At 44.9% G+C, this 27,898-nt stretch overlaps 1 protein-coding gene across 9 annotated transcripts; it reads right to left on the bottom strand.

Annotated features, from left to right (window-relative positions):
* Positions 1–378: 378 nt before the first annotated feature.
* SLC16A3 (solute carrier family 16 member 3) lies at positions 379–27,898 on the bottom strand. Of its 9 annotated transcripts, none has more exons than XM_084837900.1 (5): positions 27,631–27,898; positions 10,239–10,481; positions 8,185–8,328; positions 5,288–6,055; positions 379–3,770 (listed from the first exon to the last, which is right to left on the bottom strand). In XM_084837900.1, the coding sequence occupies exons 2-5, from the start codon at positions 10,459–10,461 to the stop codon at positions 3,505–3,507; spliced, it is 1,401 nt and encodes a 466-aa protein (XP_084694026.1). In that variant the 5' UTR covers positions 10,462–10,481; positions 27,631–27,898; the 3' UTR covers positions 379–3,504. The 9 variants fall into 9 exon arrangements, with proteins under 9 accessions (XP_084694026.1, XP_084694032.1, XP_084694030.1 ...); XM_084837906.1 differs by lacking the exon at positions 27,631–27,898 and adding an exon at positions 27,132–27,379; XM_084837904.1 differs by lacking the exon at positions 27,631–27,898 and adding an exon at positions 26,121–26,274.

Below are 27,898 nucleotides of genomic sequence, written 5' to 3'. Positions count from 1 at the left end.
TCTTGGAAAGTATAAACTTCGCTGTTGATCCATCTTCCCATTTCCAGTCCCCCTTGTGTGTCCGTGTCTGTGTCCCTTTCTCTTATTTTCTAAATGTGTAGTAGGCTGTGATCCAAAGGGCTACTGAGCTCCATTTCTGAATCTTTTAAAACCTATTTTTATCCCAACAGCAGCCCTACTCACCTTTTGACATACAGCTTTTGAAACATGAAAAGTGAGTAGTTAATTTTTATTTATTTTTTTGCTTCCTCCTATACATGTTACTAAAACCAGCATATTGCTTTCCAGGACTGGAAGTCAATTTCACATTCAGATCTAATAATGTGGAGAGTCTAACATTTGCTGAGGGCATGTCATCTTTTTTCTTTCTTTGGTCCTTGGTTTAATTCAGAAGCAGATGTATAGCCTTGATAAGTTCTATGGTTACCCACAGGAGTTAGTGTAATGGACCACATATTGTGTAGCAGACTTAAGACCAAGATAAACAACAGGCATTGCCAGAATTATACAGAAGATCAGGAAGAGGACAAGAAGCCTGTTCTACGCTACTACAAGTGCACTGGATTTTCCAGTAAGTAGCCAATGAACCCATTTCTGGGAAAATACAATTTTAGAAAAAAAATTACTGAAAAATCTAATCCTTTCTTTTAAATATCCTTTAATTCAATTAACTTGGGTGTGGATACCAAACATTCAGGTCTCACTAGATCAGTGATTATTGAACACTTTATTAAGGAACATACTAATGAGTTTCTGTCTTTGTTGAAGAGCCAGCTAATGGTCCTATAGCTTGACCTCTCCTTTGGAATTGTTGACTATTTCTCCAAAGCCACTGGCACACAACTCACTTTCCTGAGGTGAGGCTTAGTCCTGACCTACTCGCTGCACTTGAGTACCATCAAATTGACATTTTGCTACTCAGAGCAATTATTTTTCTTATAATGTAGATTAACATAGCTTAGCTATGTTACTGTATCTTAGTATCTATATCTAAAAAGCTATGTGTTCCAAGCCAAGCTTGACCTAAACTCTGTGATGTAGTTTTTACCTGGCTTTGATCTGCTACTAAATGTAGAAGAACAGAAGTTTCTGCCAAACGTAATATTATCAAATAATAAGTACACTCCCTCTTTGGTTAAATATTATGACAGAAATTGCTTAGAACTGTTTTATTATTGTCTGCTTTGTGTCTTAACAGTATCTAACTGCATTTTTAGGAAAGAGCTATTATCTTTGACAACTGCATAGGGAACAAGAACTTGAGGTTTCTGATCCAAGCAAGATCAGATGGGATATGATTATCACGAGGGATTATTGTAGAGGAGTTGCCTCCAAGTTTGGAAATGAACAGAATGTGGTCAGAAATTGTTTACAACACTCACTGGTAAACTCAGTAGCTATAGATGCATTTTTATTCCGACGTAAGTGTAAACAAGTTGCAACCTACATCCTAAGTCAGTGGGGCTGGATGCACATGCACACCCTGGCCTGCCAAGTGGCTTCTGTGCTGAGACCTTCTTTGGATTGCTGGGCTCAAATTGTAGGGCAGGAGGGCCTTATTTTCCTCTTCTGACCAGCTTCAGCAAGGACAGATGTGCATCCTTATCATTCTCCCTTCCACCCAAAGCCAATTCTTCCATTCACATGGTGCAGGGCAAGGATGGGCAAGCTGTGGCCATCCAAATGTTGGTGGACGCCACCTCCTGTCATCCCTTCGCAGTGGCCCTGCTGGCTGAGGCTGATAGGAGTTGGGAATCCAACAGCATGTGGAGGGCCAGAACATCAGGGTGCTTCTGTCATGTCATCCTTACCTGTGTTCTGAGCCCGTGCATCTAAACCATAGTAGGGAACTTATATTTGGTATTGAGTCCTCTGAAAATAAATAGGGCCCAGTGCCTTGACTCGAGGTCATAACCAAAGCAAACTCTCTAAATGTCTTTTATGTAGATAAGGCATTCTCATTCAGGACTGGCAACTCTGAGACATCTACCTTTTGAAAGAACCTCAAACACTTCTAGTTGTGTATGCAAACCCTTAGAATCACCAGCCCACTTTTAAAATTCTCTTTGAAGGAGCAGGAAAAGTCCATCCATTTACCATCCCATTGGGAGAAAATGGCAATTAACATCCATTCGGTGATACTGCGAACCCCAAGACTGTTTCCACCGTTGAACAGTCTGGTCGGAAGCAGTGAGTGCAGTCTATTTTCTCCAGTACCATGCTTCTGAATAAACCCGTGTCACCCCAGCTGCCAAATGCAACATTGCAGGGTCAGCTCAACTTCTGTTCCCAAATGTTGCCTTTTGCCATCTGGTGGCCCAAACATCACTTCAACAGTCCCAGAAAGAGAGAGAATAGCTGTACCCCCAGAGGTTTCATTCTGAAGAATGCAGGAGGCAGAAGGCAAACCTGCCTCCTTCACCCTACACTTCTTTCTTTAATCCCCATTCCATTTCATAACTACTGATGACTCTATGAATGTCTCACAATGTTTGAATAATGGGACCGATACACTATTTTATCAAAATTTATTAGTTAGCACCTTTTAATCATTTTTAATCCTGACTACACAAGCCATATGTGCTTACCCTCCTCCAGTTTAATCTGGAGCCCACAAATATTAGAGGCTCATTCTTGAAATGAATATCCATCCTGGGGCTGGGGGGTAGGGACAGTTTCCTGTGTGAAAGATTGGTAATTCTTTGATGCAAGACATGTTCTGAAGGGGCTGTATTTAAAGCTGAGGCTTGTTTGCGCTGTTGGCCTCTTAGAACGAAACACAACTTTCATTTTGTTTTTTCACCATGTGGGAACAACCACTATGAAGTTTCCCAGGAAGCACTGCAGTGCCTTTCTTGGTACATGTGTAATATTTCCAGTAAAAAGGACAATTAAAACAAAACCAAAAAACAACTCATAAAAATACATTGACAAACAAAAAGTCATTGCAAATTGTACGTGTTATCAAAATTAGATTAGGGCTGAGCCAAATGATCTAAAAGATTTGGAAAACAATAGGTTTGAAAACCTACTGGAGATGACCAAGTCCCTGAGATTTCTCCTTTCTAAGCCATTCCTCCTAAAGCAGACACAGACATGGAAGATACACTGAGGTGCGCCGCACGCACACACGCGCAAACACAAACAGATGGATATTTCATCTGTATTACAGGAAAATATACATACACTTCCTCTCTAGTTAAAATATTTTCATCCAATTCAGCGTTTTCTGACGATGCACAGTGGGACCTCTACATGTGTTTAGAAGGCCAATTGTTTAGCTTACAGTTATGCCCAAGCAGCTTAACTTGAAGATCAATCCCATTTTAAGCAGGGAGAAAGGTTTTCTAACAAGCCAGCTTCCAGAGAGTGATTTCATGAGCTGGTTGCCCTCCAGTTCCCATACAAGATGGCCCAGCCCTAAGCTAGTCCTATTTCTAAAATAAATAGTGTTGAAATCATCTGAATCTCTCCATAAATATCTGGCATTCATCCTCGTCACACTCACACACATGTTTCTGGGTTAGTTACAACTTCCCCATTTTTTTCATCTTTCAGAAAGTGTTCCACTTCAATAGAGTCCACCTTGGAGCCTCCAGGTAGTTTGTTTAACTCCTCTCTTTCTGATAGATCTTCTTTTGTGTGTGCATGCGCTGGTTTGTTCATGCAGCAGGCATTCCCTACAGCCATCACTAGAGATGAAGTAACGACTTCAACGCCAGCCATAATAAAAACAAGCATGTATTTGTGTGTTGCATCCAAGAGTTTGCCTGGAAGAGAAAATTTACATCTTCAGCAATATAGTCCTATCCATGTTCTAAGGGTTGACATGAATATGTTTTTAAAAGATGCTATTAGTATGAAGAGACATTTTCAACAAATTTAGAAGCAAACTTCCAGGTGAATATTTTCCCCAAAAAGCCTGCCAGAGACCTACATTATATACCCTTAGTGAAAGGCTTTTCCTTATAAAAATGGATTGGGGGGTGGGGGGGTGATAAAAAAATAATGATGACTGTGGGTCTGGATTTTGTGGGTGTATCTTTTGGATCTTTAGACTTTTAACTGATGTCCTCTATTTTAATATGTGATTATGTTAGCCTCCTAATTTCAGCAAAGAGAAGGAAAGGGGGAAAGCATTAAAATAAATAGGAACAATTTGTTAATTAAAATATTTGAAAACACTTGAAACTATTTCCCTTAGGATGTATTTTAATACAAAGCAGAACATCCCTGAAAGAGACACAAATTGGAGTTCCAAAACCAAATGTATGGCAATGCTGGAGAAATTCAGGTCTCTCTGTGATTTCAACCTCTCTCCACTTTTAACTTCCAGAGCATTATGCGCACTGATATAGGTAGTATGTGACCACACACAGCCTGTCTACACCCTTTTGCCCCTGCTCCTCGGTCTGCTTTTGCACCTGTTTTTGGCTTTGTAGACTTGAAGGTAGGGGTCGATGCTTTGCTTTTGTCTCATTCAGGCAGTTAACATAAAATAAGCCCTACTGGATCAGACTAAAGGTCCGTCCAGTCCAGCATCCTATTTCCTACAGTGGCCAACCAGATGCCTCTAGGAAGACTACAAGGACATGAAGGCAACAGCCCTGTTGTTCCCCAGCAACTGGTCTTTGGAGGCATACTGCCTCTAATCCTGGAAGTAGCATATAGTCATGACAACTAGTAGTTACTGGTAGATTTTCCCCCCTCCATGAATGTGTCCAATCCCCTTTTAAAGCCATCCAAGCTAGTGGCCATCACCACATGGCCATCCCCAACATCTTGTGACAGCAAATTTAATCAGTTAAATGATGCCCTGTCTAAAGAAGTGCCTCCTTTTGTCTGTCTTGAATCTCCTGCCAGTTGGTTTCATTTCTGAGACAGGAAGAAAAACCTGTCTAGCCATTTTCTCCATACTACGTTCCTCCTATTTCTTCTTGTGCTCCTTGGGCCATAAACTTAAGTGGCCATCTGCTTCACTTGGTATTGCATGCTTAAGGTAAATGTTCCTGCTTTTGGACTTCTTCAGTTATCTCTGTTTGTGCCTAGGCATATGAGATAATAAATCAGCGTCCACCATTTCCCAAGCGACCACAGCCAAACTAGGTGAAGTGGGATGGAGGGAATGTAGCAACAGGGAGAGAGCATGTGTGGGAGGCTTCAGAACAATGGTTGCCAATCATTTCCTCAAAATATCAGACATTGCCTCCCATGGTAATTCTCATCACGTTCCACAAAATGCCCTCTGTAATAAACAATTAGTTAATTAACTGAATAGAACATTTACCTGCTGAAGGTGGTCCAATTAGAACAGCCAACGCCTCAGCCAGAAGAACTAAGCCAATGGCACTGGAAAACTTCTGTGTACCAACAATAGCCATGAGGACTTCAAACTGAAGAGCACCAACCATTCCATAGGAAATGCCAAAGAAAATGCAGAAGACCGCCAGACCAGCATAGTCGTGGGCCATGGACCCCATGAGATCAGTAAAACCATTAAAGAACATTGCAAAACTAAAGAGGTAGACGCAACGGGGCCTAACCCACTGCAAGCCAGCTATTATTCCACAGAGAGGCCGAGCAAAGATATCGACGAATCCAAGAATGGTCAGAAGAAAAGCCGATTTGGTGTCCTCATACTTCAGATCCTTAGCATAGCTCACCACAAAGACTGGTGGCACAAATAAGCCCAGCACCATGATAGATGCAGCAATTGTATAGGTTAGGAAGCCACGATCCCTGAAGACACTGAAATCCAATAGCTTTTTCTTGATTTGTTTCTCAGAGGTCTCTTTGGAAACTTCAGGTTTTTTAGGAGGTTCCAAAGGTCTCATCAGAGCTCCACAAACACAGCAATTCAAAAGCAGGCCCCCCAAGATGAGAAATCCCCCTCGCCACCCATATTCATGTTGCAGTACCTGCCCCAAGGGCGAAAGCGCACAAAGAAACACAGGGCTCCCAGCTGCAGCCAACCCATTGGCCAAAGGCCGACGTGTATTAAAGTAGCGATTTAGCATGATGAGTGATGGCTGAAAGTTGAGTGCCAGACCCAATCCTGAAAAAAACAAAAACAAATGGGGCAGTTTAAACACAAACTAGGTTCAGCATATATAACAGAGGTTGAACACTGTTGAATAGTATGCGTTCGATAGTGCAGGAACTGCAGGTGAGCAATTCTCAGCCCTGATAGAGAAAAATAGCAGGTATGGCCTTTGGTGTGGCCATGGCCATTTCACAGCAGCATGTCATTGTGGGCTGCATCCTCTTGTCCAAACTTACACAGGAGGAGATATGGAGCACCCTAGATCAAGTAAAGTAAGGTCCATTGCATCTGTGTCCCAGGGGAAATTATAACTTGCCCTTACCAGCTCTAGCTCTTTCAACCAAAACAAAGGTGACAGCACAAGTTTGTTCTGTGCCTGTTTTAAGTGGAAGACACATTCTACTTTCCAGAAAAACAACTGTACAATAGCATTCACATACATACATACGTACGTACATATCTCAGAGACCTAATTTGATTTCACTTTTTAGGTTCCTGGTTCTTTATTTAAGCTATTTCCAAATAAAACTAAATAGCAAAGCTACTTAGCAATCACAGAAGCAATTATGGGAGCCAAGACCAACAGTGGACTCATGCTGACAGCTAGGTGTGGGCAATTGTGAGTGAGGAGAAACAGGAGACTTCAGTGACCCTGCAGAGGAACCAAGAATGGTAACTGATGCTTGACTACTGGGAAGAGGAAGTAAGATGAGGCCTGAAGCCAATCAGCAAGGAGAATGGATGTGAGAGAAGGATTGCTTTTGAAAGTGAGAGACGGGAAGAGGGTTGTGAACACGGGAGTTGGTTTACGCAAGCACATCTTTCAGCCCCTCCTGAAAGAAGTGATGTGCAAACCCAGTTAGCTAAGCCACGGTGCGTTGTTACCATGGGTGGTCGCAGAGTGGCTTAGCATGATGTCCAAACCCAGAGCAGCAAACAAGCCACTCTGAGAGCCCATGGCTTGCAGTAGCGTTGTTCAGGGTGGCGTGTTCTCAGGGTGGCTTAGTGTGACATCCAAACCTGGCAGGGCAATTTTTTTGTGGGTTGTTGGGAATGGCTAGAGAGCCAGCCGGCAAGAACAGTGAAAACCTCTGCCACTCCTTGCAATCTTCCTGGTGCCACCGCCGTTCTCCCTCATCCCTTCTCAGCCTCAGGATGGATTTATTTATTTATTTTGTAGGAATCAAGCACCAAGGTCAAAAAGTATCCCAAACAAGTTTGCAAGGGTTTTTGTATTTGTTACTTTCATTCCTGCACAAGTGTGCAGGAACAAATGACTACTACTAAGAATTGTGTGCGAAATTCCCCTCAGTTTTACTGCTCTGCCATGAGATTTAGACAAGACCCCAAACGGGAAAAAACCCAAAGCTTGCAACCACATTCCTGCATTCATAAGGGCTCAGAAAATTATTTTCTTTTTGCGATCTGATGGGGGGGGGGGGCTTCACTTTGGAAGCCCAAAAGTGAAGGATAAAATTGACAAGGATGTTTGCAAAGAGGGAATCTGGCTATGCCAGGCACAATAGCAGGCACGTGGTCTTGTGCATGACTCTGAACCATCCATCCATCAATCACTGAAGGCAAACACATTCTTGTGTTCATAGGGCTCAGAAAAATATTTTCTTTTTGCGATCCGATGCAGGAGAGAGGAGGAGTTCCCCTTGTCAGCCGGCAGCCGCAGCAGACCAGTTGCCGAAAGGGTGCTGATATAGGGAATGAGTAAAAGAGGATTCTTGCCACAAAGCCCCCTGGGATACGTGCCGGCAGCAGGCTGGAGGGGTGAGAGGGACTGAGGAGAAACAAGCCACAGCAAGCTGCCAAGTGGGTGATCGTCTGTTGGGAGTAATGGACAAGTCAGCCATCCACTGTGGCTTCTTCTCAAAGTGGCTTCGCATGATGTGCGAACGTCCCAATACCACTTCAAAATGCCATTAGGAGATCAGTGCTCCCCTACATAGAAAGCTCCCTTCACATACAAAACTAGCACATTAAAGGGAAGGGTTCTACCCTATGTTCCCCCCCCCGCCCCCCCAGTGTAGGTTGGTCCACAGTCTCTTGTATGCCATTGCAACATGTAGCATTGCTAACTGTACCAGCCAGTACACTGGCTGGTTCTATCAAATGCTTTTGCTAGTACTTACCGGTAATGACACCAGCAGAAAGATAGACCTGAATTATATTAGTGGAGAAGGAAGCAGTGATCATTCCTGCTGAAGCAAAGAGGCCACCAACAAGCATAACAGGACGGCAGCCGAAACGATTGACAGACATACTGCACAGGGGACCTGAGCAAAAGAGACGATAATTTAGGTGTCTGTTCCTGTAACTGCCCAGAACATTAATTGGTATGTATCAGTTAAATGTTGTATTTCTTATCATATTGCACATACAGATTCAGTTTTGTGAATATTTGGAGTTTGTGGTTGTCTAGTATGCTGATATGACTCTTATTGTATTGTACTTTTTTCTTTTAAATATTTGTTTTGTATTTTATATTTTAACTGTTCTATAGCATTTTTAACTGTTTGTAATCTACTCAGAGAACATTAGTTATTGGGCTGGATTAGAAATGTAATAAATAAATAAATATCCTGCCCTGCAGTGTCGGTGTTTACCCAGTACCTGACCGTAGTATGGGACTGGCTGCAACTGAGCTGACTGAATCCAGAAAAGAATGAGGTAAAACTGCTTGGTGGGTCTTGTGACTTGGTGAGGTAGGCCTTGAGTGCCTGGGGGGGGGGGGGGGGCAGAAAGGTGGGATATTGAATAAATTAATAAATAACAGGTGTTTTTCAGCCTTCCCTACTTTCTCAGGCTTGCAACTTTTCGATGTCTTTGGATCCACAGCTTCACCTGGAAGACCAGGCAAGCAGCATATATGACTTGGTAACCTCAAATCTAGATGACTGTAACACAGTCTAATGACTACCTAGAAACTTCAGCTGATACAAACTGCAGTAGTTCATCCCCTAGTGAATGGGTTGCCAGGAGCACATTCCACCAATACTCCAGTATTTACACTGGCTTCCCATTACTTTCTGTGCACAAATTCTGACCTGATCAGCTAGAAGGGCTTACTGGTAGCGAGCAGGGGCAAGTGCCAGAAAAACCACAGGATCCTGTGGATCCTGGACTCCCCTCTCCCTTCCCTGCCCACCAGAACACCCCTCCATGACCTCTATGAGGTCGTCCGAGGTTGCTGTTACGACCTCAGAAAGCAGCTGCTGCGGTTCTTTCTGTGGCAGCTGGGAAGGGAAGATGGGAAGGATCTGATGTCGGATTCACCCTCCTGTCATTGTAAGAATGTCTGCAGCCTTGGGAGGGGGAATCTGAAATATCCTATGGCCACTATGGGGCACTCTCCCAGGGACCATAGGATTGGTCTCTAAATTACCCTTTGTTACTCGGTCAGCCATACCACAGGGCCATTCACTCCCTCACCCTGATCCAACCCTAGTTGAACTTTTAAATGCTATTTACACCTGACTAGTTGTGTCAGAATATGGATGGGGATGCACATTTAAATGTACATTCCACTGAAAGCAATGCAGTGCATACTCATCATCCACACTTGGATGTGCTTTGTAACATGCATTTGTATGCAAATCAGGTTTTCACCCATGGTTCCTAATCCAGCAAATGATGCAAGTCTCTGAGGCAAGAGAACTGGGAGAAAAAACATGACTGCATTGTCTGATGCTAACAGACTTCCTATGTGGCCACAGGTGTCCACACATACAGGTACTCGGAGCCAAACTACATGTGACAATTCCATGAATGTAGTTAATACGCATGTTCTTTATAATGTAGGGCCATTGAGATTTATGCTGGGATTGCCTGTCTTTTCAGTGGTGGCACCCCAGCTTTGGAACCCAGAGAGAATCGCCTGGCACTTATCTCTCTTGTGCTTGATGAAGACCATTTTATTTCCCCATGTTTTTAACTTTTGATGATCTGTTTTATTCTGCCTTGTATATTTTAATGCTGCTTTTATAGATTTTCTAATTTTAGCTTATACTGTGTACTTGTTACTTTACAGGTTTTTTTAAAAATGCATCTTATTGTAAGCCATTCTGATAATTCAAATGTGAAGGATGGGGTATCAATCTTAATAGATAAATACACAAATAAATAATAGAAAAAAGCTTATTTGATTTCTTTACTCCTACTATATTAACATTTAGAAACAACTTACCTGTTCCATATAGCATAGCCAATAGAATGGAGGAAATCCATGCTGTGTCACTATATCCAACACTAAACTCCCGGATAAGCTCCTTAAAGAATACGCTCATGGCCTTTGGGAAGGCATAGGAGAATCCAGTGATGATGAAACACCCAAAGAGAACAGCCCAACCCCAGCCGCCATCTGGGGCTTTCACTCCAGATGGACCATCATCAATCACCACAGCTCCCATGATGAGACTTTATGAGTTTCCTAGGACATAATTTAAAAAAAAAATGGTTATATAGTCCATGGTTACTAAGAAAATTAATCAATTCAGTCTTCATTACACTGTGAAGAATTCTGTGGATACAGTAGTCTCCGAATATCATGGGAGGTAAAGCTAGCTTTTTCTTATCTGAAGTGTTCTCTTGTTGTGGAAGTAGGTTTGTTCTACTACCAGAGATTGCTTTTAAAACCTATCAACATCTATGTAGTGTGATACTTAGAAAGTAGAACAGAAAGTGGTAGATCCCTTTTGAGCAGGATTTGCATAAGACAGAAACAGGATATTTGGATGGGAAAAGAAAAAGACGCAGAGTGATGCAGGGCATGGCTGTTTTATGGAGGTGTCTTCCAAAGGACAGTGATTTACAATTGGCTGCATCCCATTCTTTTGGGGTGTGTTCTGTATGGCAGAGTCATTCTCTGATCTAGAGACAGATGCAGTTGCAAACATGCAAAATGTGTGTGACTATAAGCGTTACAGATGTTTTGTGGTTTTGCTGGTATTTCCTAGATCATGAAACATGGAAAATTTATATATATAAATATATATATCGGTTCAGATTTTCTGTCTGGCTAATGTCAAAATCACTGGAAGCCCCCAGAGTGGGAAGGGCTGTTGGCTTATGTGCTTAGCATGCACGTGGTCCCAGTTTCAACCCCTAGCATCTCCGATTTAGAGGATCAGGTGATGGGGAAAGACCCTTCGCTGCCTGAGACCCTGGAGAGCTGCTCTCAGTCAGAGCAGTCAACACTGGGCTAGGTCACAGAATCATAGGGCAGTATCCAATTGGACACTATTACTAATGTAAACTACACTGTGCTAGCCTAAGGGGCTTCCAGCACAACACCACTAGCTGGCACAAAGGGGTTCCCCAGAAAACCCATCATGCCAGCTAATGCTATGGGCATTGCACTAGAGGTCCATTACGCAGGCTGCTAATTTACGTTAGTGCTAGTGTCCAATTGGATACTGCCCATTGAGCTAGGAAGGACCTTGAAGATCACCTAGTCCAACCCACTGCTCCTTGCAAGCTCTGCAATGCAGCTGCATCATCCTTGACAGATGTCCATCTGGCCTCTGCTTAAACACCCCCAGTGAAAGAGAACCCACCACCTTCCAAGACTGTCTATCCCACTGCTGAACAGCTCTCATGGTTAGGAAGTTTCTCTTAATGTTTAGCTGAAATCTGCTTCCCTGCAACTTTTACCCATTGGTTTTAATCCTGCCCTCTGGAACAGCAGAGAACAACTCTGCTCCATTTGTATGACTGCCTTTCAGATACTGAAACCATTATCGTGTCTCCCCTTAATCTTCTCCAGGCTAAACATACCCAGGTCTTTCCATTGTTCCTCATAGGACTTGGTTTCCAAGACCCTCACTATCCTGGTTGCTCTTCTCTAGATACGCCCCCGATTGCCAATGCCCTTCTTAAAATGTAACAGCCAGATCTGAACACAATACTCCAGATGTGGCCCGACTAATGCAGAATAGAGTGCAACTATTACTTCCCGTACCTGGACACTGTGCTTCTGTTTATGCAGCCCAAGATTGTATTCGGTTTTTTAGCAGCTGTATTGCACTGCTGGCTTGTGACCCACTAAGACAGCTAGGTCCTTTTCACATGTACTACTGCCAAGCCAGATTTCCCCGATCCTATACTTGTGCCTTTGATTATTATTATTTTTGTACCTATACGGGCTTTACATTTATCTCTTTTGAATTTCATCTTGTTAATTTCACCTGGGGATTCCAGCCTGTCATGATCCTTTTCAATCACAAGTCTGTCTTCTATATTATTGGCCAGACTTCCCCAACCTGGTGCTGCCCCAACTCCCATCATCCCCAGCCAGCATGGCCAATGGTAAGGAATGCTGGGAGTTGTCCAAAACATCTGAAGGGCACCCGGTTGGGGAAGACTGGTTTGGCTGTCCCTCCTAGCTTTGTATCACCTCCAAATGTGATCAGCAATCTCTCTACACCTGGGATCCCCAACCTTTTTGGACTGTGGGCACGCTTGGGAAAAAACTGCTGTGTGCATCACCACAAAATGGCTCCCACAGAGGATGTAGCTAGTCACATAATGGCCTCTGTGGGGGGCTGGCTGGTCAAAAGTGAGCTAAAGAGGGGGGAAGAAACAGCAAGAATAGAAGCTCAGAGGGAGGAAGAAGCAGCAAGGCAAATGGGTAGTGGGGGAGAAGGAGCAAGGCTAGAAGGGAGAGAAAGAAGAAATTTTACAAGGTTTTTATTTTTATTTTATTTTTTGAAGAGGGCAGGGAGTGGAGAGCTTCATGGGCACTGCTGGAGGGCCCTGCAGGTGCTGTGTTACAGACTCCTGCTCTACACCCTCATCCAGGTCATTTATAAAAAATGTTGAACAGCAAAGGGCCTAGGACAGAGCCCTGTGGCACTCCAACAGAGACCTCCCTCCCAGAGAATGAACAACAGTATGAACTGGCTGGCATAAGGAAATCTCTTACGTACCCATGTCCTGTCAGTCAAGAAACAGGCAGTGAATGTGTTTATGTGCTGTAGAAAGATGTCACCACCAAGTGGTACCTATTTCTCATGAGACAATAACAAACACTGTGATTATTACAAAATATGATTTGCTTAGGGCTTGGGTTCTTTAATAAGTATTCCGTAAGACTCAGATATCCTGTGAGACCCAGACTTCGAGCCAACCTGCTGTCTAGACGGCTGAGGGCTGAAGACACGATCACTCTGAGTCCTTTCTGTGACATTTAGGCCCAGCACTGCACAGCTCAGAAGAAACTATTTCACATTCAAACTCCAGAAATAAACCTGGCAGAGCCTACCCAAGCAGATCTGTTGCACGAAGCTGCTCTTACAGAAAGAAAATGTCCAAATGCTTTTCCTTCATCATCTCTTGATGCCTGCTAGAGTAGATTCAGTTACACTAAATACACAGGCTGCCTGAACAACATAGAGATAGGACATGAAGCAAGCACAGAAGCACCTATTGGTATATAAAGGGCAAAAAACAGTGCAACTAGTTCCACACGACCAAGCAGGCTTCGGGTTTATGTCTCTTGAAGGGCAGCCCCCAATACCAGCACCCCACATTGCAAACCACTTTTGAAAATGGGGGAATTTTCAAAAACATTTAAAGTGGCATGGACATCTGATGTTCAAAGGGGGAAAGTAAAACAAAGCAAAACAAAAAACACTGGGCCTGCCTAACCATTGCTAAATCAGCTCTTTGGATTCCAGCCAGAGAGTCACCTTTCTCTACAAAAATGGAGGGATACTTAAAGTGTCCACATTTCTGTAAGTACCAGGAGTGACGTTACTGCATGAAAAGGCTTGCTGCCTACACTTATGGTGGCAACAAAGATACTACAACTTATCTTTCCACACACCCTGTGGGTTGTTACTTAATTTACCTTTTCCCTGCAGTGCTGATGTGTGTCATTTCCTGTATTCATTCCTACACCTTTCCTCTGAATTTCTTACAGTAAAGGTTATCTGAGGTTTGTCCCTCTACCCAAGAGAATGTATGCTTTTGTCAGTCAAACATCCATCTGCAAAATGTCATAGTAGGCAGATGGACTGTTAATCAAAGTTTAATGCTTAACAGCAGCATGGTATTTTTTCTAGAGAAAAAAGCTTGTTTTAAATCATCATTTGCTGCTACAAGAAACTGAACAATGCAAGTACTAATAAGTGAATATCGTCTGAACTCTGTTGTTAAGAGAAGCTGTTTCAAACCAGAAGAGAGCATAATTTCCCTAGAAAGGAACCACTGGCTTCTCACATGTACAGTTTTCCTGACAATGAAATTGTTCAGCAATGAATTGTTGCATTGCTTATGGGGTCTGGCTCCAAAAGCCAGCTCTATACAATATTTTTATTGGGTTTATTTTGTGTATGCAAGAGTGGAGGTAATCTTGTTATCTGACTTGGATGTATTTCCCAGGGATACCAGATCTGTATCTCCAAAATTCATGTTGCTGTAATACCTTTACTAGGCCAACCAAAAGATCACCAACAAAATTGTGCAAGCTTTTGAGATCCCCAGGCAAGATGTTATAAAGGCAGACTGGAAGTGGGGGCAGGGGGAGAAAGTGGCTAGATTGTAAACCCACATTGTCTGCCAAGTTCAGACCAGTCCCATGGTTACAGGACCTGCTGCCCCTGGTTATGCTGGGAAGAAGGTGAGGGGAATGTTTGATCCTTCATTTGGGGGAATATAAAATCCAGCTATTTTCTTATGGAGCTTCCTGTAACCATCACATGACTTGCCAAGCCTATCTTGAATACCTGCAGACTCCTCCTCCCCCCACAATACACCTTCAGACTAGACTGAACTTGCAAACAATGTGATTTCACTATCTAGTCACCTATTTTTTTCTCCCCTTCTTCCCCCCACCCCCATCTTAATGAAGAGATCTGGGGATCTTGAAAGCTTGTACAAATTTTGCATGATCTTTTGGTTGGCCTAATAAAGTTATTACAGTAACATGGATTTTGGAAATGTTCTTAGGGTCAACCCAGCTACCTTTGCTTTTGGGGGTGAGATCTAAATCTGTGTCTGTATCTGTATCCATAAGATATATAACCTCTGGATGGCTTTACTAAAGATAAAAGCACCCAGTACTCTTCCTACAAGAGACCCCCTTCTTCTAAAAAGCAGGTATTGTATTGGAGGAGACAGACCATTCTGTCCCCATGGAAACTTGTAGCCATCCATGCATACACCTACTCAGCCAGCTGTTTATTCCTATCCCGCAGCCATTCTGCCTCACAGTAACTCAGGCAGAAACTCAGCGGCTGGACTGTTCACTGTGTACATAGCAGAGGCAGAACACTTGACATTCATCACCACATCAGTGGTGACAAGGCTTTCCCCCCACTGGCCTTTTCTAAAATATGGCCTTCTGTCTGCCATGACAGAGAAACACAGTACCAAGCTAAATGACTTCATGGGCTTCCTTCACCCAGACTTTTTGTCATCCTTTATCCCAGCCTTCCCCAACTTGGTGTCTTCCATACGTTTTAGACTTCAACTCCCATCAGCCTTGGGCAGCATGGCCAATGGTCAGGAATGCTGGGAGTTGTGCCAAATAGCTGGAGAGCACGAGATTGGGGAAGGCTGCTTTGTCCCCATGAAGGCTTCCAAGAGAGACCCACTGCCTCTAAGATCCTCTAGCCAGGCTTCTCAGAATCTTGTGGAATCCAACTGGGTCTGATTTCTAGCAATACTGCAAGGTGATCATCTCCAGAGAAAGGCAGCTGCAACCCTGTCTTCAACCACAATGGCACTGGTCCTGGAAGCCAAATTTAGGTTGCTAAGTAGGAAGCTGGAGCACCAAGGTGGCTTTCTTGGAAATGCTACCTGTTCCATGCGCAGGGCCAGCTAGACAGGCGAAGCTGAGGAGTCTCAATGCATGGATGAGAGTGGTGCCAGAAGGAGGGGTTCAGATTTGCTAGGCTCTGTGGAACGTTTTGGGACAAGCCGGGCCTGTATAAGAGGGACAGGTTCCACTTCATCCAAAATGGAACCAACTGCTGACACTACACATAAAAAGGGTGGCAGAGCAGCTTTTAAACTACACCCTGGGGGAAAGCTGACAGGAGCTGGGAAGCATCCGGTTTGGGTTAAATCATCCCAAAGGGATGAAGATGAAAATGTTTTTGATTTCCCAAATGCAGAAGGGGAGGAAATAGGCCAGGAGCACATGGTAGAACATAATAGCCAATCAAAGGGGTCAACATCCCATAGCAAAAGATGCACACACCAGAGGCATCTGGGGAAGGATACCATGTACAGGTGTTTCTATGCAAATGCCAGAAGCCTCCATGCCAAAATGGGAGAGTTGGAGTGCTTGATTTTAAAGGAAAACCTGGATATAGTGGGCATTACAGAAACCTGGTGGAGCAGAGAGAACCAGTGGGATACGATCATCTCTGGATATAAACTCTATAGGAAGGACAGGGAAGGGCATACTGGGGGAGGGGTTGCCCTGTATGTCAAAGAGGGCATAGTGTCGAGCAGACTAGAACACCTGAAAGGGGTAGGCTTTTCCACAGAACCTCTGTGAGTGACAATACCAGGCTCCAAAACTCATTTAGTACTAGGAACATGCTATCATTCCCCAGATCAGAATGCTCAGAATGACCTTGAGATGGAAAACGAGATCAGGGAGGCCTCCAAACGAGGAAGTGTTGTAATAATGGGTGACTTCAATTACCCCCACATTGACTGGATAAATGCATGTTCCAGCCATGACAAAAGGGTTAAATTTCTCGATGTCTTAAATGACTGTGCCCTAGAACAGCTGGTCATGGAACCGACCAGGGGGGAGGCGACCTTGGATTTAATCCTAAATGGTGTCGCCCAGGACCTAGTAGGAGATATAAATGTTGTTGAACCAATTGGAAACAGAGATCACAGCACTATCAGATTTAATATATATTTAAGTAGAAAATTGCCCAGGAAGTCCAACACAGTCACATTTGACTTTAAAAGAGGAAACATCTCTAAAATGAGGGAATTGGTGAAATGGACCTAAAGGGGGAGTCAAGAGGATTAAATCCCTTCAGAATGCTTGGAGATTACTCAAAACCACAATAATAGAAGCCCAGCCAAAATATATACCACAGGTTAGGAAAGGTAGCGCCAAGTCCAAGAGGTCGCTGACGTGTTTAACGAGCAGTGTTAAGGGAGCTATTAAGAGAGCTTTCTTCAGAAAATGGAAGTCTTGCCCAAGTGGGGAAAACAAAGGGGAGCACAAGCTTGCACAAAGGCGATGCAAGCAGACAATAAGAGATGCAAAAAAACAGTTTGAAGAGCATATCGCTAACAGCATCAAGGCCAACAATAAAGAATTATTTCAATGTATCAGAAGCAGAAAACCAGCTAGGGAGGCAGTTGGACCATTGGATGACAATGGAGTTAAAGGAGTACTGAAGGAGGACAAGGAGATTGCAGAGAAGCTGAATGAATTCTTTTAATCTGTTTTCACTGCAGAAGATATAGGACAGATACCTCTGGCTGAACTGATGTTTTCAGGAAGGGAGTCTGAGGAAGTGAGGCAAACAGTGATGACAAAAGATGAAGTTCTCAACCTTACTGATAAATTGAAAGAAAATAAATCACTGGACCCAGATGGTATTCATCCTGGAGTTCTCAAAGAACACAAATATGAAATTGCTGTTCTTCTAAGCAAAATATGCAACATGTCCCTAAGACAGCCTCTATCCCAGAGGACTGGAAGATGGCCAATGTAACACCTATTTTCAAAAAGGGATCTGGGAAATTACAGGCTGGTTAGCTCAACATCTGTTCCGGGTAAATTGGTTGAAGGCATTATTAAAGATAAAATTAGTACGCATATAGAAGGACAAGCCCTGCTGAAAAAGAATCAACACAGCTTCCGCAAAGGTAAATCCTGGCTCACTAACCTTTTAGAGTTCTTTGAGAGTGTCAATACACATGTAAACAGGGATGGTTCGGTAGAGATTGTTTACTTGGACTTCCAAAAGCCTTTTGACAAAGTTCCTCACCAAAGACTCCTGAGCAAACTTAGCAGTCATAGAATAAGAGGACAGGTCCTCTTATAGATCAGTCACTGGTTCAAGAATAGAAAGCAGAGAGTAGGAATAAATGATAAATTCTCCCAAATAGTGGGGTCCCACAGGGATCTGTATTAGGACCAATGCTTTTCAACCTGTTCAAAAATGATCTGGAATTAGGAGTGACCAATGAAGTGGCCACGTTTGCAGATTATTTGACACCAATTTTATTTTATGATGACACCAATTTATGATGACACCAAATTATTTAGGGTGGTTAAAACAAAAAGGGATTGGGAAGAGCTCCAAAAGGCTCTCTCCAAACTGGGAGAATGGGCATCTAAATGGCAAATGTGGGTCAATGTAAGCAAGTGTAAAGCGATGCACATTGGGGCAAAAAATCCCAACTTCAAGTATAGCCTGGTGGGATCTGAGCTACCAGTGACTGACCAGGAAAGAGATCTTGGGGTTGTGGTGGACAGCTCAATGAAGATGTCAACCCAGTGTGCAGCTGCTGTAAAAAGGCAAACTCCATGTTAGGCAGAATTAGAAAAAGGATTGAGAATAAAATGACTAAAATGATCAAGGGGCTGGAGCATCTCCCCTATGAGTGAAGGTTACAACAGCTGGGATTGTTTAGCCTGGAAAAAAGGAGGGTATGGGGAAACAGGATAGAGGTTATGCATGGTGTGGAGAATGTGGATAGGGAGACATTTTTCTCCCTCTCTCAAAATACTAGAACCCGGGGTCCTATGAAGCTGATTGGTGGGAGATTCAGGACAGATAAAAGGAAGTACTTCCTTTAAAGGGGATACCGGATTTGAGGTTTCATAGTGTGTGTCATGAAAGGAGCCATCTCTGCCATCACCTTAAGCAGCAAAAGCTGCAGGGTTGTAAAACTAGGAGAAGCCCCTGGGGATTTCCCCAGACCAGGTGGAAAAGGAGGTTTCTGGAGATACACCATCATACTAACACAAAAACAACCAATGAAAGAAAGAGGGGACTGCCACGCTTTCCTCACTAATTCAATACATTTAATTGGTCAAAATGCTACTAGAACACAGTACAAATCAACTGTAAAAAGTAAAAACTAGAAATGTATTTAGGGACCTCAAGATTTAATTGAGTCCTAATGACTCCCCAGCCTTACTACTCCTTTATCAAGCCTGGTGTTTTTTCACTCTGAACCACTTACAGGCATACTTAATTGGAAATAAGCCCCACTCAGTTCCCTGGAATTTACTCCAAGCTGGTGTGCACAGATTGCAGGCCAAGATGTTGTCTGTCCCCTGCTCAGCGGTTTACATTTATATTATTGCACACTTCCCAAGGCAACTTTGGGTACCACAGTGTTCTTTCTCCCCATTTATATCTGCAGAACAATGCTATGCGCTGAGATAGTGACTGCCCCAAGGTCACCCAAAGGGCGTTATGGCTGAGTAGAGATGTTAAACCTACATCTCCCTGACCAAGTTCAGCATTCAGTCTCCTATACCACACTGATCTCTCCTTCCTTTATGTTCTGTGGGGCGCCGCTCCGGGGGCTGCGTCTGAGGCGGAGGGGGCAGCAGCCCGGCGGGGAGGGAGCCTTTCCCCCTCCCCCTCTCCCGCGCCTCCAAGCCCAGGCTGGCCCGAACCACCCGGCGGGCGGCGCGCACAGGCCGGCACAGTTCGGGGCGCCCCTTCCGCATGCGGACGTGAAGGACGTGACCGAAAGAAGAGGCAGGCGGGGGGGGGGCGGGGTGCAGCGCCTACCGTAATTGCCGGGAAACCCACGCCCTCACCTCGTGGTGGAGCCAAGGATACCGCAATGCTGAGAGAGGGCATGAGGGACCGAGCGCGCGCGAGGGGCTCCGCGGTCCCCTTCCGCGCGTGCGCTTCCAGAGGAAGCAGTCGTGACCCTCGCCATCTGTAGGAGCCAAGCCATAGCAGCACGCACATGCCCCTCTTCAGCCGAGTTCAGCGTCGCTGCCTCGACGGCGCACACACCCGGCTCACGAAGAACAGGCGCGCACGCAAGAGCGAGGTCTGCTCAGATCGCGCGGGGTGCGGGCGCTGAAAACAGCAGCAGCCCTGGTTGCCTGAGGCGTTTTCAAGTCTGATCCTCAGCGATGCCCTTACCGGCCCTAGAGTTTATGTTCGCGTTATACGGCTATCTCCCCTTCCTTGTATTGCGGGAGGGAGAAAAGGAGCCGGAGAAAGGAGCCCCCCCTCCCCCAACAATTCAAGCCCCGCTAGCGATCCGAATATCCGACGGAAATCTAGGGAACTTCTGGTTATCCTGCACTGTCAAGAAATAATCAGACTTGGGGACAAGCTTTGCAACCAGAGCCGCGCCGCGCCTTTGATCTTATCTAAATGGCGTCTTTCAACCATGCTTGAACTCGGTAATTACTCCAGCTGTACGGGAAGACAGAGTGGGAATGTATCACCCTTACTCCATCCCTGAGAATCCATATACAACATGGAGGGGAGGGAGGGGGGGGGCTGAACTCACTTCAGTTATAAGCAGAAGTTCATCTCTTTAGGGGAAGGACTAACTTCGCAGAGGACGCAGCTTACGTTCAACCACCCAGACTTCTTCCAGTTTAGTACCGTGATGTGCCCGTACTGAACTGGATTTTCAGAATACCTCTGCGTGGAAACACTCCCGTTTGGTACAATCGCCGTCCATCCCATAGTTCCACTGCCCGTTCCATAGAATACACAGAAGAACGGGTCTCAAACTGTTACTGTACATCTTATTTTTCAAACGGTGATCTGGCAACCGCGGTTGTGTTAAGGCCATCTCTACCTAACCCTGCTCGTTTGCTTCTTGTTACGACCGCACCAACTAAGCGACCAATACTGACTTTAAGAATAAAGCATTTGTGATAACAAGACCTGTCCAACTGGAATTGGGGAGCGGGGGAGAGAGGGAGAACACACAAGCCTGGAAACAAGTGAATTATTGTCTTAGGGGACATTGGCACAAGTAACACATTTTTGCATTTTCTTTGCCTGTAATTTGAATATAAAACCTACACCTGCTAAAATGTGCACTCAGTTTTAAAATACTATTTTTCCCTTTCTATCATACATTAATAACATTTACAAGTGACACATCCCAGTCTAAAAAGCATTCTTGTTACCCCACCCCACCCCACACACAAATGTACACTATGTTCTGGTACCTTTATCTGAGTTTGGCCACAATCGGGAACAAGAGATTGTTGAAATTAGCACAGTGGTCACTTCTATATATCCAGACAAGTAATTCCTATAATCCCAAGTCCTTACCCGTTCTACTAGATGACCTCTCCCAAACATATACAGACCAGCACCCAGATATTGATGGTAACTTTACCTATTCAAAAAGAAAAAAGAGGAGGTTCCAAAAGCGTGCTTCTGCTCCCCAGGCTGTTGCCAGAGAAACCAAGGAAGGAACAATAAGGATAGATGAGGCATTCACTTAACAGTTGACTCAGTTGTGGGTGTTTCTGAGGGTGTGCTTGACGTCCTGTCTCACTATTTATTTGCCCCATAAATCACATGAACCAGCTCAGGCCTATTGAAGGGCCCTCTGTGTTTATATGTAGATAAAAGGTAGTTATGGTGTAACTTGAGTATGCAAAGTATCTGGTTAACTGAAAAGTTTCACCTTCTTCTTCCTGCCTGTGTACCACAATATCAGGATTCAAAGATGATTCGGATGTTTAAAAAATAAAAGAAAGCACACATTTGATTATTTTTGCTATTGTATATTATAGCCATAACACTCATGTCAGGGTCTTAGCCTGCTTGATAAAAAAAGAAATCATGTGTTTTAACCTACTAGACCTGTACATAAGAAACATGACTTCTTTATACAGTATAAGTAGAGAATGCAAGAAGGAAGTGTTCGAATTAAAAACAAAAACAAAACTGGTTTTATTCCAAATCTCTCAGTATTTCACTTGGAATGTCAACAACTTAACAAGTGTAAATGATATCACTTAATTAGCATTGATTAGCCCTTCTTCATTTACTTTGTTGGTAAGAAACAGAAGTGATCACTCATAGTATTATATTATTGAACATAGAAATACTGGATAATAAAAAAGAGAAGACATTCAAATTAGGGATCTTAAGGAGAAGGCAAAAGGGAATAATATAATTGGTTATTTATGGCCACACTATATGGGCTTCTTAACCCTTTCCCCTCTGGCAGTTTTTCTTCTAAAAATTCCCTGCAGGGGGAAAGATACAGGTACCCACAGGGGGAAAAAAAAGTGTGGGAGAGGCAGTTTGAAGCAGAAAAACCACTCAAGGAGAAAGGGTTACAAAGCCTCTCCCTCACCCCAGCCAGTCTTTCATGCATACTGTAATCTCTGCAGCTGCATTTTGTAAAAGAAATGTGTTAGGGGAAAATTACATGCAACTCAGTGTCACATGTAGTTTGGCCCTTAATTAAAACCATTTCCTTCAGTTTTAGCCTCTAACATTATGAAAATTAACAACAGATGGTTAAAATTATCAAATGAAATCAAATCTAGCACATACAAAGGAACTAGATCTGGGATCCAGAAGAGGGGGGAAAGGGGGCAAGAGCCCTACCCCCAAGATTAGCCAGTGGGCTGCTCCCCTCCCAATATTGAGGCAAAAAAGACCGCTGTTGTGGTCGAGGCTGTCATGTCTCCCAACCTCCTGCTTTTTCAGGGTACGAAAGAAGCCTCTGATGAGGACCAGATTACTCTTCCAAGATAAAGACAGTCAGGTCCATATTCAGGGCCCCCTCATCCATAACACTCTGCCTTGCCATCATCTGCTGAGTCAGAGGAGGAACCCTTAGCAGAAGCTCCATCTCACCAGCCTCCCAGAAGTCTGAGACTACAGAATCAGGTGAGGACCCTTTCACGGTCCAAGAATGCCAGATGGAGAGATAGAGAGATCGCATCGCCACTCTGAAATTGCAAAAACAATTTGAAAATACGGAGTAAGAATGAACTAAAATGCTATCTGGTTCCTCCACCATCTGAGGTACAGCATGTGGTTAATGGGGAGAGGGCCTTTTTAGTGGTGGCTCCATACCTTTGGAATGCGTTCACCAGAGAGCCTCACCTGGCACCCATACTGATGTCTTTTTGGCACCAGGTAAATACTTTTTTATGTTCCTAGGGTTTTTAACTTCTATTGCTCAGTTATAGAAGATTATTAGATTATTTTAGTGCTACTTTTATAGATTTGCTGTTTTAGTGTATTTTAATTAATGAGTCAATAGTGTTTTAAATATCTTATTGTAAGCCACCCTGAGAATGTATTTTAAACAGCAAAGTAAAATTTTTTAATAACAAATCCTGTACTGGCAGGATTCTCACTATTCTTCATCTTCTTTATCCCTCAACATTTTTCCCTAAGTGCTCAAAAGCAATTCACAAACAGTATCTCAGCAATCTTTACAGCAGCCCTGTAAGACCCGCCAGTATCAATGTCTCCATATTATGGATGGGGGACTGAGAGACAATGACTCATCAAAGATGACCCAGTGGTTTTCCGGCTGAGCTAAGATCTGAACTGATCCTTATCATAGAAGAAAATATATTTTGATCATCTGAATACTGGAAATGGGGCATGTCACAAGCAGAGAGCAACGATGACTGTGTGCTGGACATCCCCATGTGCTGGAGACTCCTGTGGGGCAAGGATGACAAATCCAGGTGGTGTGTCTCATGATGCAGAAAACCAAAACCTCCCAGAACTGCTAGGTAATGGGGTGGGGGTAGGGAGGCAGAGAGAGAGAATAAAGAGCAAGTCCTTCTCAACACTCAGGAATTAGACCATGGCAGGTAAATTGATAGGCCAAAATCCAGACCTAGACCTTTAACACATAAAATCGGAGAGGCATTCTTAGTGTGTGCCTTTCCCACACTCAGGAATTCCTTTCCACAGAAGACTTGCCAAAACCCAGCCATAGAAAGCAGTCTCAGGTCTTTTTTTTATTCATATTTACTTTGAGTGGGATTTAATCAATGCAATTAGTAGATAACATATTCTTTTTAACCTGCCCTGAGCCCTTGGAATGAGGTGGCCTATATGTTCCATTAAATGCATGCATGCATGCATACAGATTTCTGGACTACCAAGCCACCTGGAATGTAAAGAATAGAGCTTGTATGGCTGGGAAGCCAATCAGGTTCTGGATATCACCACCACCACAACCACCATTACTACCATCCTGACTCTTCAGCCCTTAACTAAAGGGTGTGAGTATGAAATGCAAAGCTCCTTCACAACCCACCCCACATGTTTCCTCAGCAGTTCAGTGCTTCATCCAATAGCCCCTCTCCAACTGTCATGTCTGTTTCCCCGGAGGAAAGCAGGAGAGAATCAAGACAATGTCCGCAAAAATGACCCAATTAAAAACCAAACCATAAGCTCAAAACCATCTTTGAACAGCTATTCCTTGCATGTGTGTTTTATACCAGAAACTTTGTAATGATGTCGAAATATCAGGACCACAACCTCAAATCCACCGTGGAACTGAAAGCCTGGCTGTATTCTCCGTTCTCGCTTCATGGGTAATTGCTTGCAGGCTTTTCTGCTCCCATGGACACACACGCACACAGACAGCACGAGAGAGCAGCCGTTTGTTGCAGGTTTACAAGGGTTCCTGTCAATGGCTGCTAGCAGTGGGTGCACAGATGCACCAGATTTGGTAGAAAGCCATTCCTTATTTTGCTAGCTTTCCATTGCATTTAAAGCACCCAGAAAGTAAAACAAAGTCTGCTGCTATTCCAGAGTCACAACTATATATTTCATGTATAAAAACCTCATGCTTTAGTTCTGGAGATTAACAATTAAATCCCTGAGGCTGAAATCCGGTAATAAGAGCATCATTTAATAGTTATAATTCATTGCTCTGGTCCTTCACATATTCATGCAGTTGAGTAAGGGCCGATATGTCAGTGATCACTCTGAACTTACTGGAACATGCTACTTATGAAGCTCCAGTTACTCACGTGCACAAATGTTTGCATGATTGGAAAGCAAGTCATGGGGAGAACTGAATACCCTGGGAGAAGACCTGTTGAGTGAGGGTGTCATTTTACAGTCAGTTCTCAGAGTAGAACTGCACTTTAGACTGTGTTAGAAGCTATGCAACTGTGCATCTTGAGAATGTACCCTTCAGAAACAGCAGAAGATGCCAAGGGACATAGAAACTGAGGAACTACATTAGTACCCAAAACCCAGCGAGTACTAGGCCTTAGACCCTTCTTCATGCCACCAAAATGAAATCGGGTTAACTGCAGCAGCAGCCTCATAATATATTAATCTACAACTTTACATTTTTTGTTCTAATTTTAGTTATAATTCTTCTTCATTTCTATTATAATTTATTGTGATTGTTATAGATAACAGAAATCTTAACACATTACTGACACACAATGTTTGTAAACATTCCATAACATCTAAAAATATGTTAATCCATACCTCCCCACTCTGCTCAACATTGCATCTTGAAATTGCTCCTCTGCAACACCAGAATAATTAATATGCCCACTTATTTGAAAATCAGTCCCACTGAACTCAGTAAACATAGGCAGGAGGATGTAGCTACAGACTGCACATTTAGCTGCAATATACAGCTATAAATCTAATGTCACCAATACTTAATAAACAAGCATCAAAGCCACAATTCCAGACAAGATAAATATCCAAATAACACAGATAAGCAGATTCAAATCTATGCCTTTTAAAATTAATATTTTGGTATGTTTTATTATTTTTAATATACCAAAGCAAAGGAAGCAGCTAAGTAAGAAGTATTAATTATGAATTTGTTTACAAAGCCTATGCCCAGGAAGGTATTTTAAATCCAAGCAAATGTCCTAGATCCATCAAAATACATGGGATTAAATGAGGTCAGTAACTGGGATCAGAGCAGTGGCTGGAGGGGCAAATCATGCCCAAGCTGAGTACGGAGATAAACCAAGACAGGAACGCCAAATTCCTACAAATAATTTAAGTTTTAACTAAATTATTTCCCACAGTTGAGACTATTTGTATAGAGAATAACAACACTAACCTTCATTGGGGGCAAGATAATCTTGTCCCTTTATTACACTTACCAGATTTTGGAATTTCAAGGATCTTGAGTGGATCCTGGCACCAATGAGTAGAGGAGAGGGAAATAGAAGGACAGTAACCATAAACAAGACTTAACCCAGGGACCTTTTTAGTGCCACAGTTCAGCCTAGAGGTAATAGAGACCAGAGTGCCTCTGGGAGCAAAATGTATTTCCCTCTTCATTGAGTCATCACAGCCCGCCCATCCAGATCTGGGGGTGGGCCAGGCCAGGGTTTTTAGGATGTGACCTCCAAGTAAATTTGAGCAGAGCCCTGAAACATCTGTCCCTAGAACTTAAGAACTTGCCCATACCCATTTTCCATTTGACAGCCTCTTCGGTAGATAACATATAAAAGAAATTGCTTGACTTCCAGCCTACCCCCCCCCCCGCATTCCCCTCCAATATTCTGGGCCCTTGCCAGAGTTTAAATCCCAGGGACATTAAAGGGGAGGGGACAGCGGGATGAGCTCTTGATGTGGCTTGAGAGCCACCCTCTTCGCCCCCTGAAGGCCAGAAATCGGGCTATGCTGCGACGGGCGGGACGCCGCCGCCGCCGCCGCCCCCCCCCCCCCGGCCGCCGAGCATCACCATCTACAAGAGGCCTTTTTTCGTGTTTCAAGGGATGTGGGGAGGCCTGGGCACATTCAGACGTACGATCTCAGCCCACTGAGAGGCGAGCGGACGTCTAGCGGCGGGGGCGGGGAGAGATGTCGGCAGACAGACAGATCGATCGATCGCCTCAAACAACGACACAAGAATAAGATGCGGAACAGCCACGAGACACGTTCGTTCGGTCCAGCCCCAGAAAGTCTAACTCGGTCACGGATGCGCGGGTGAGAATGAATGAGTTTATCAGGAGAGGGGAAGGAGATGCTCCAGCCAGCCCGGCGTGGTCGTGCCGCCCAGCGCAGCGCTCGTAGGGGGCCATCAGGACCAGCGGAGCCCTCGGGGGCCACCAGGACGAGCCGCTTGGAGCCACCCCCCCACCACCACCCCGGTGACAGTGACATACACTGGCTGGAGGGGAGACCGGGACAAAGAGATCCTGGACATGACGAAGGCGGCGGCGGCGGCGTCCTATCCGCTGCTCGCGGCCCGCGGGCCTCGGCGGTCTTGAGGGAGGTCCGCTTGGGGGCGCCTCGCTTGGTGAGGCCCTCCCACCCTTGCCCCTGCTGCAGGGGGAAGCCTCCCGCCCGCATCTCTCGCAGTGGGGCGGCGAATCCGCTCCGGGTTCTGGCTGGCACTGAACTGGTTCTGACTGAAGCTCCACCTCGCTGGCAGCGCCTTCGGGGGCAGCGGCGCGCCGGGGGGCGGGCGCGGGAGCCGGCTCCGCTCCTTTCCACCCGGCTCGGCCAAGCCACGAGCGCGGCTCCTCTCGCCAGCCCCGCGGAGAGCCCCCGGCGCCCCCGCCCCTCGCTCGCCCACTCGGCCCGCAGGCGGGACCCCTCCTCGAGCCCGCCCAGCCGCGATCGGCATCTCCCGCCGCGGACCGCGCCGCCTCGCCCGCTGACCTGGCCCGGCGGCGACGGCGGCTGCGGCTGCGGCGGCCCTCGGCTGCCGGCTCGGCTCGCGCGCGGCCAGGCGGGGCGGAGTCCGGCCCCGGCCCCGCGGGCTCCTGTGGCGGCGGCGGCGGCGGCTCCCGTCCGGGGCTGATTTCGCGCCTGGCGCTTCCGAGCAGCAGCAGCAGCAGCGCGGCCCGCTCGTCCGGAGAGCGCGCCAGAGAGAGGCAGACGGAGCCGAGGGAGCCGCCGGGGCCGGGCGGGTCCTAGCGCCTCCCAC

The sequence above is a fragment of the Heloderma suspectum genome, chromosome 2, assembly GCF_057233095.1.
Source record: "Heloderma suspectum isolate Gila_16-S chromosome 2, 16-S_ref, whole genome shotgun sequence".
In the NCBI taxonomy this organism is placed as follows: Eukaryota; Metazoa; Chordata; class Lepidosauria; order Squamata; family Helodermatidae; genus Heloderma; species Heloderma suspectum.
Note: the sequence above shows the minus strand (reverse complement) of the source record. Positions and strands in the feature narration are given on the sequence as shown.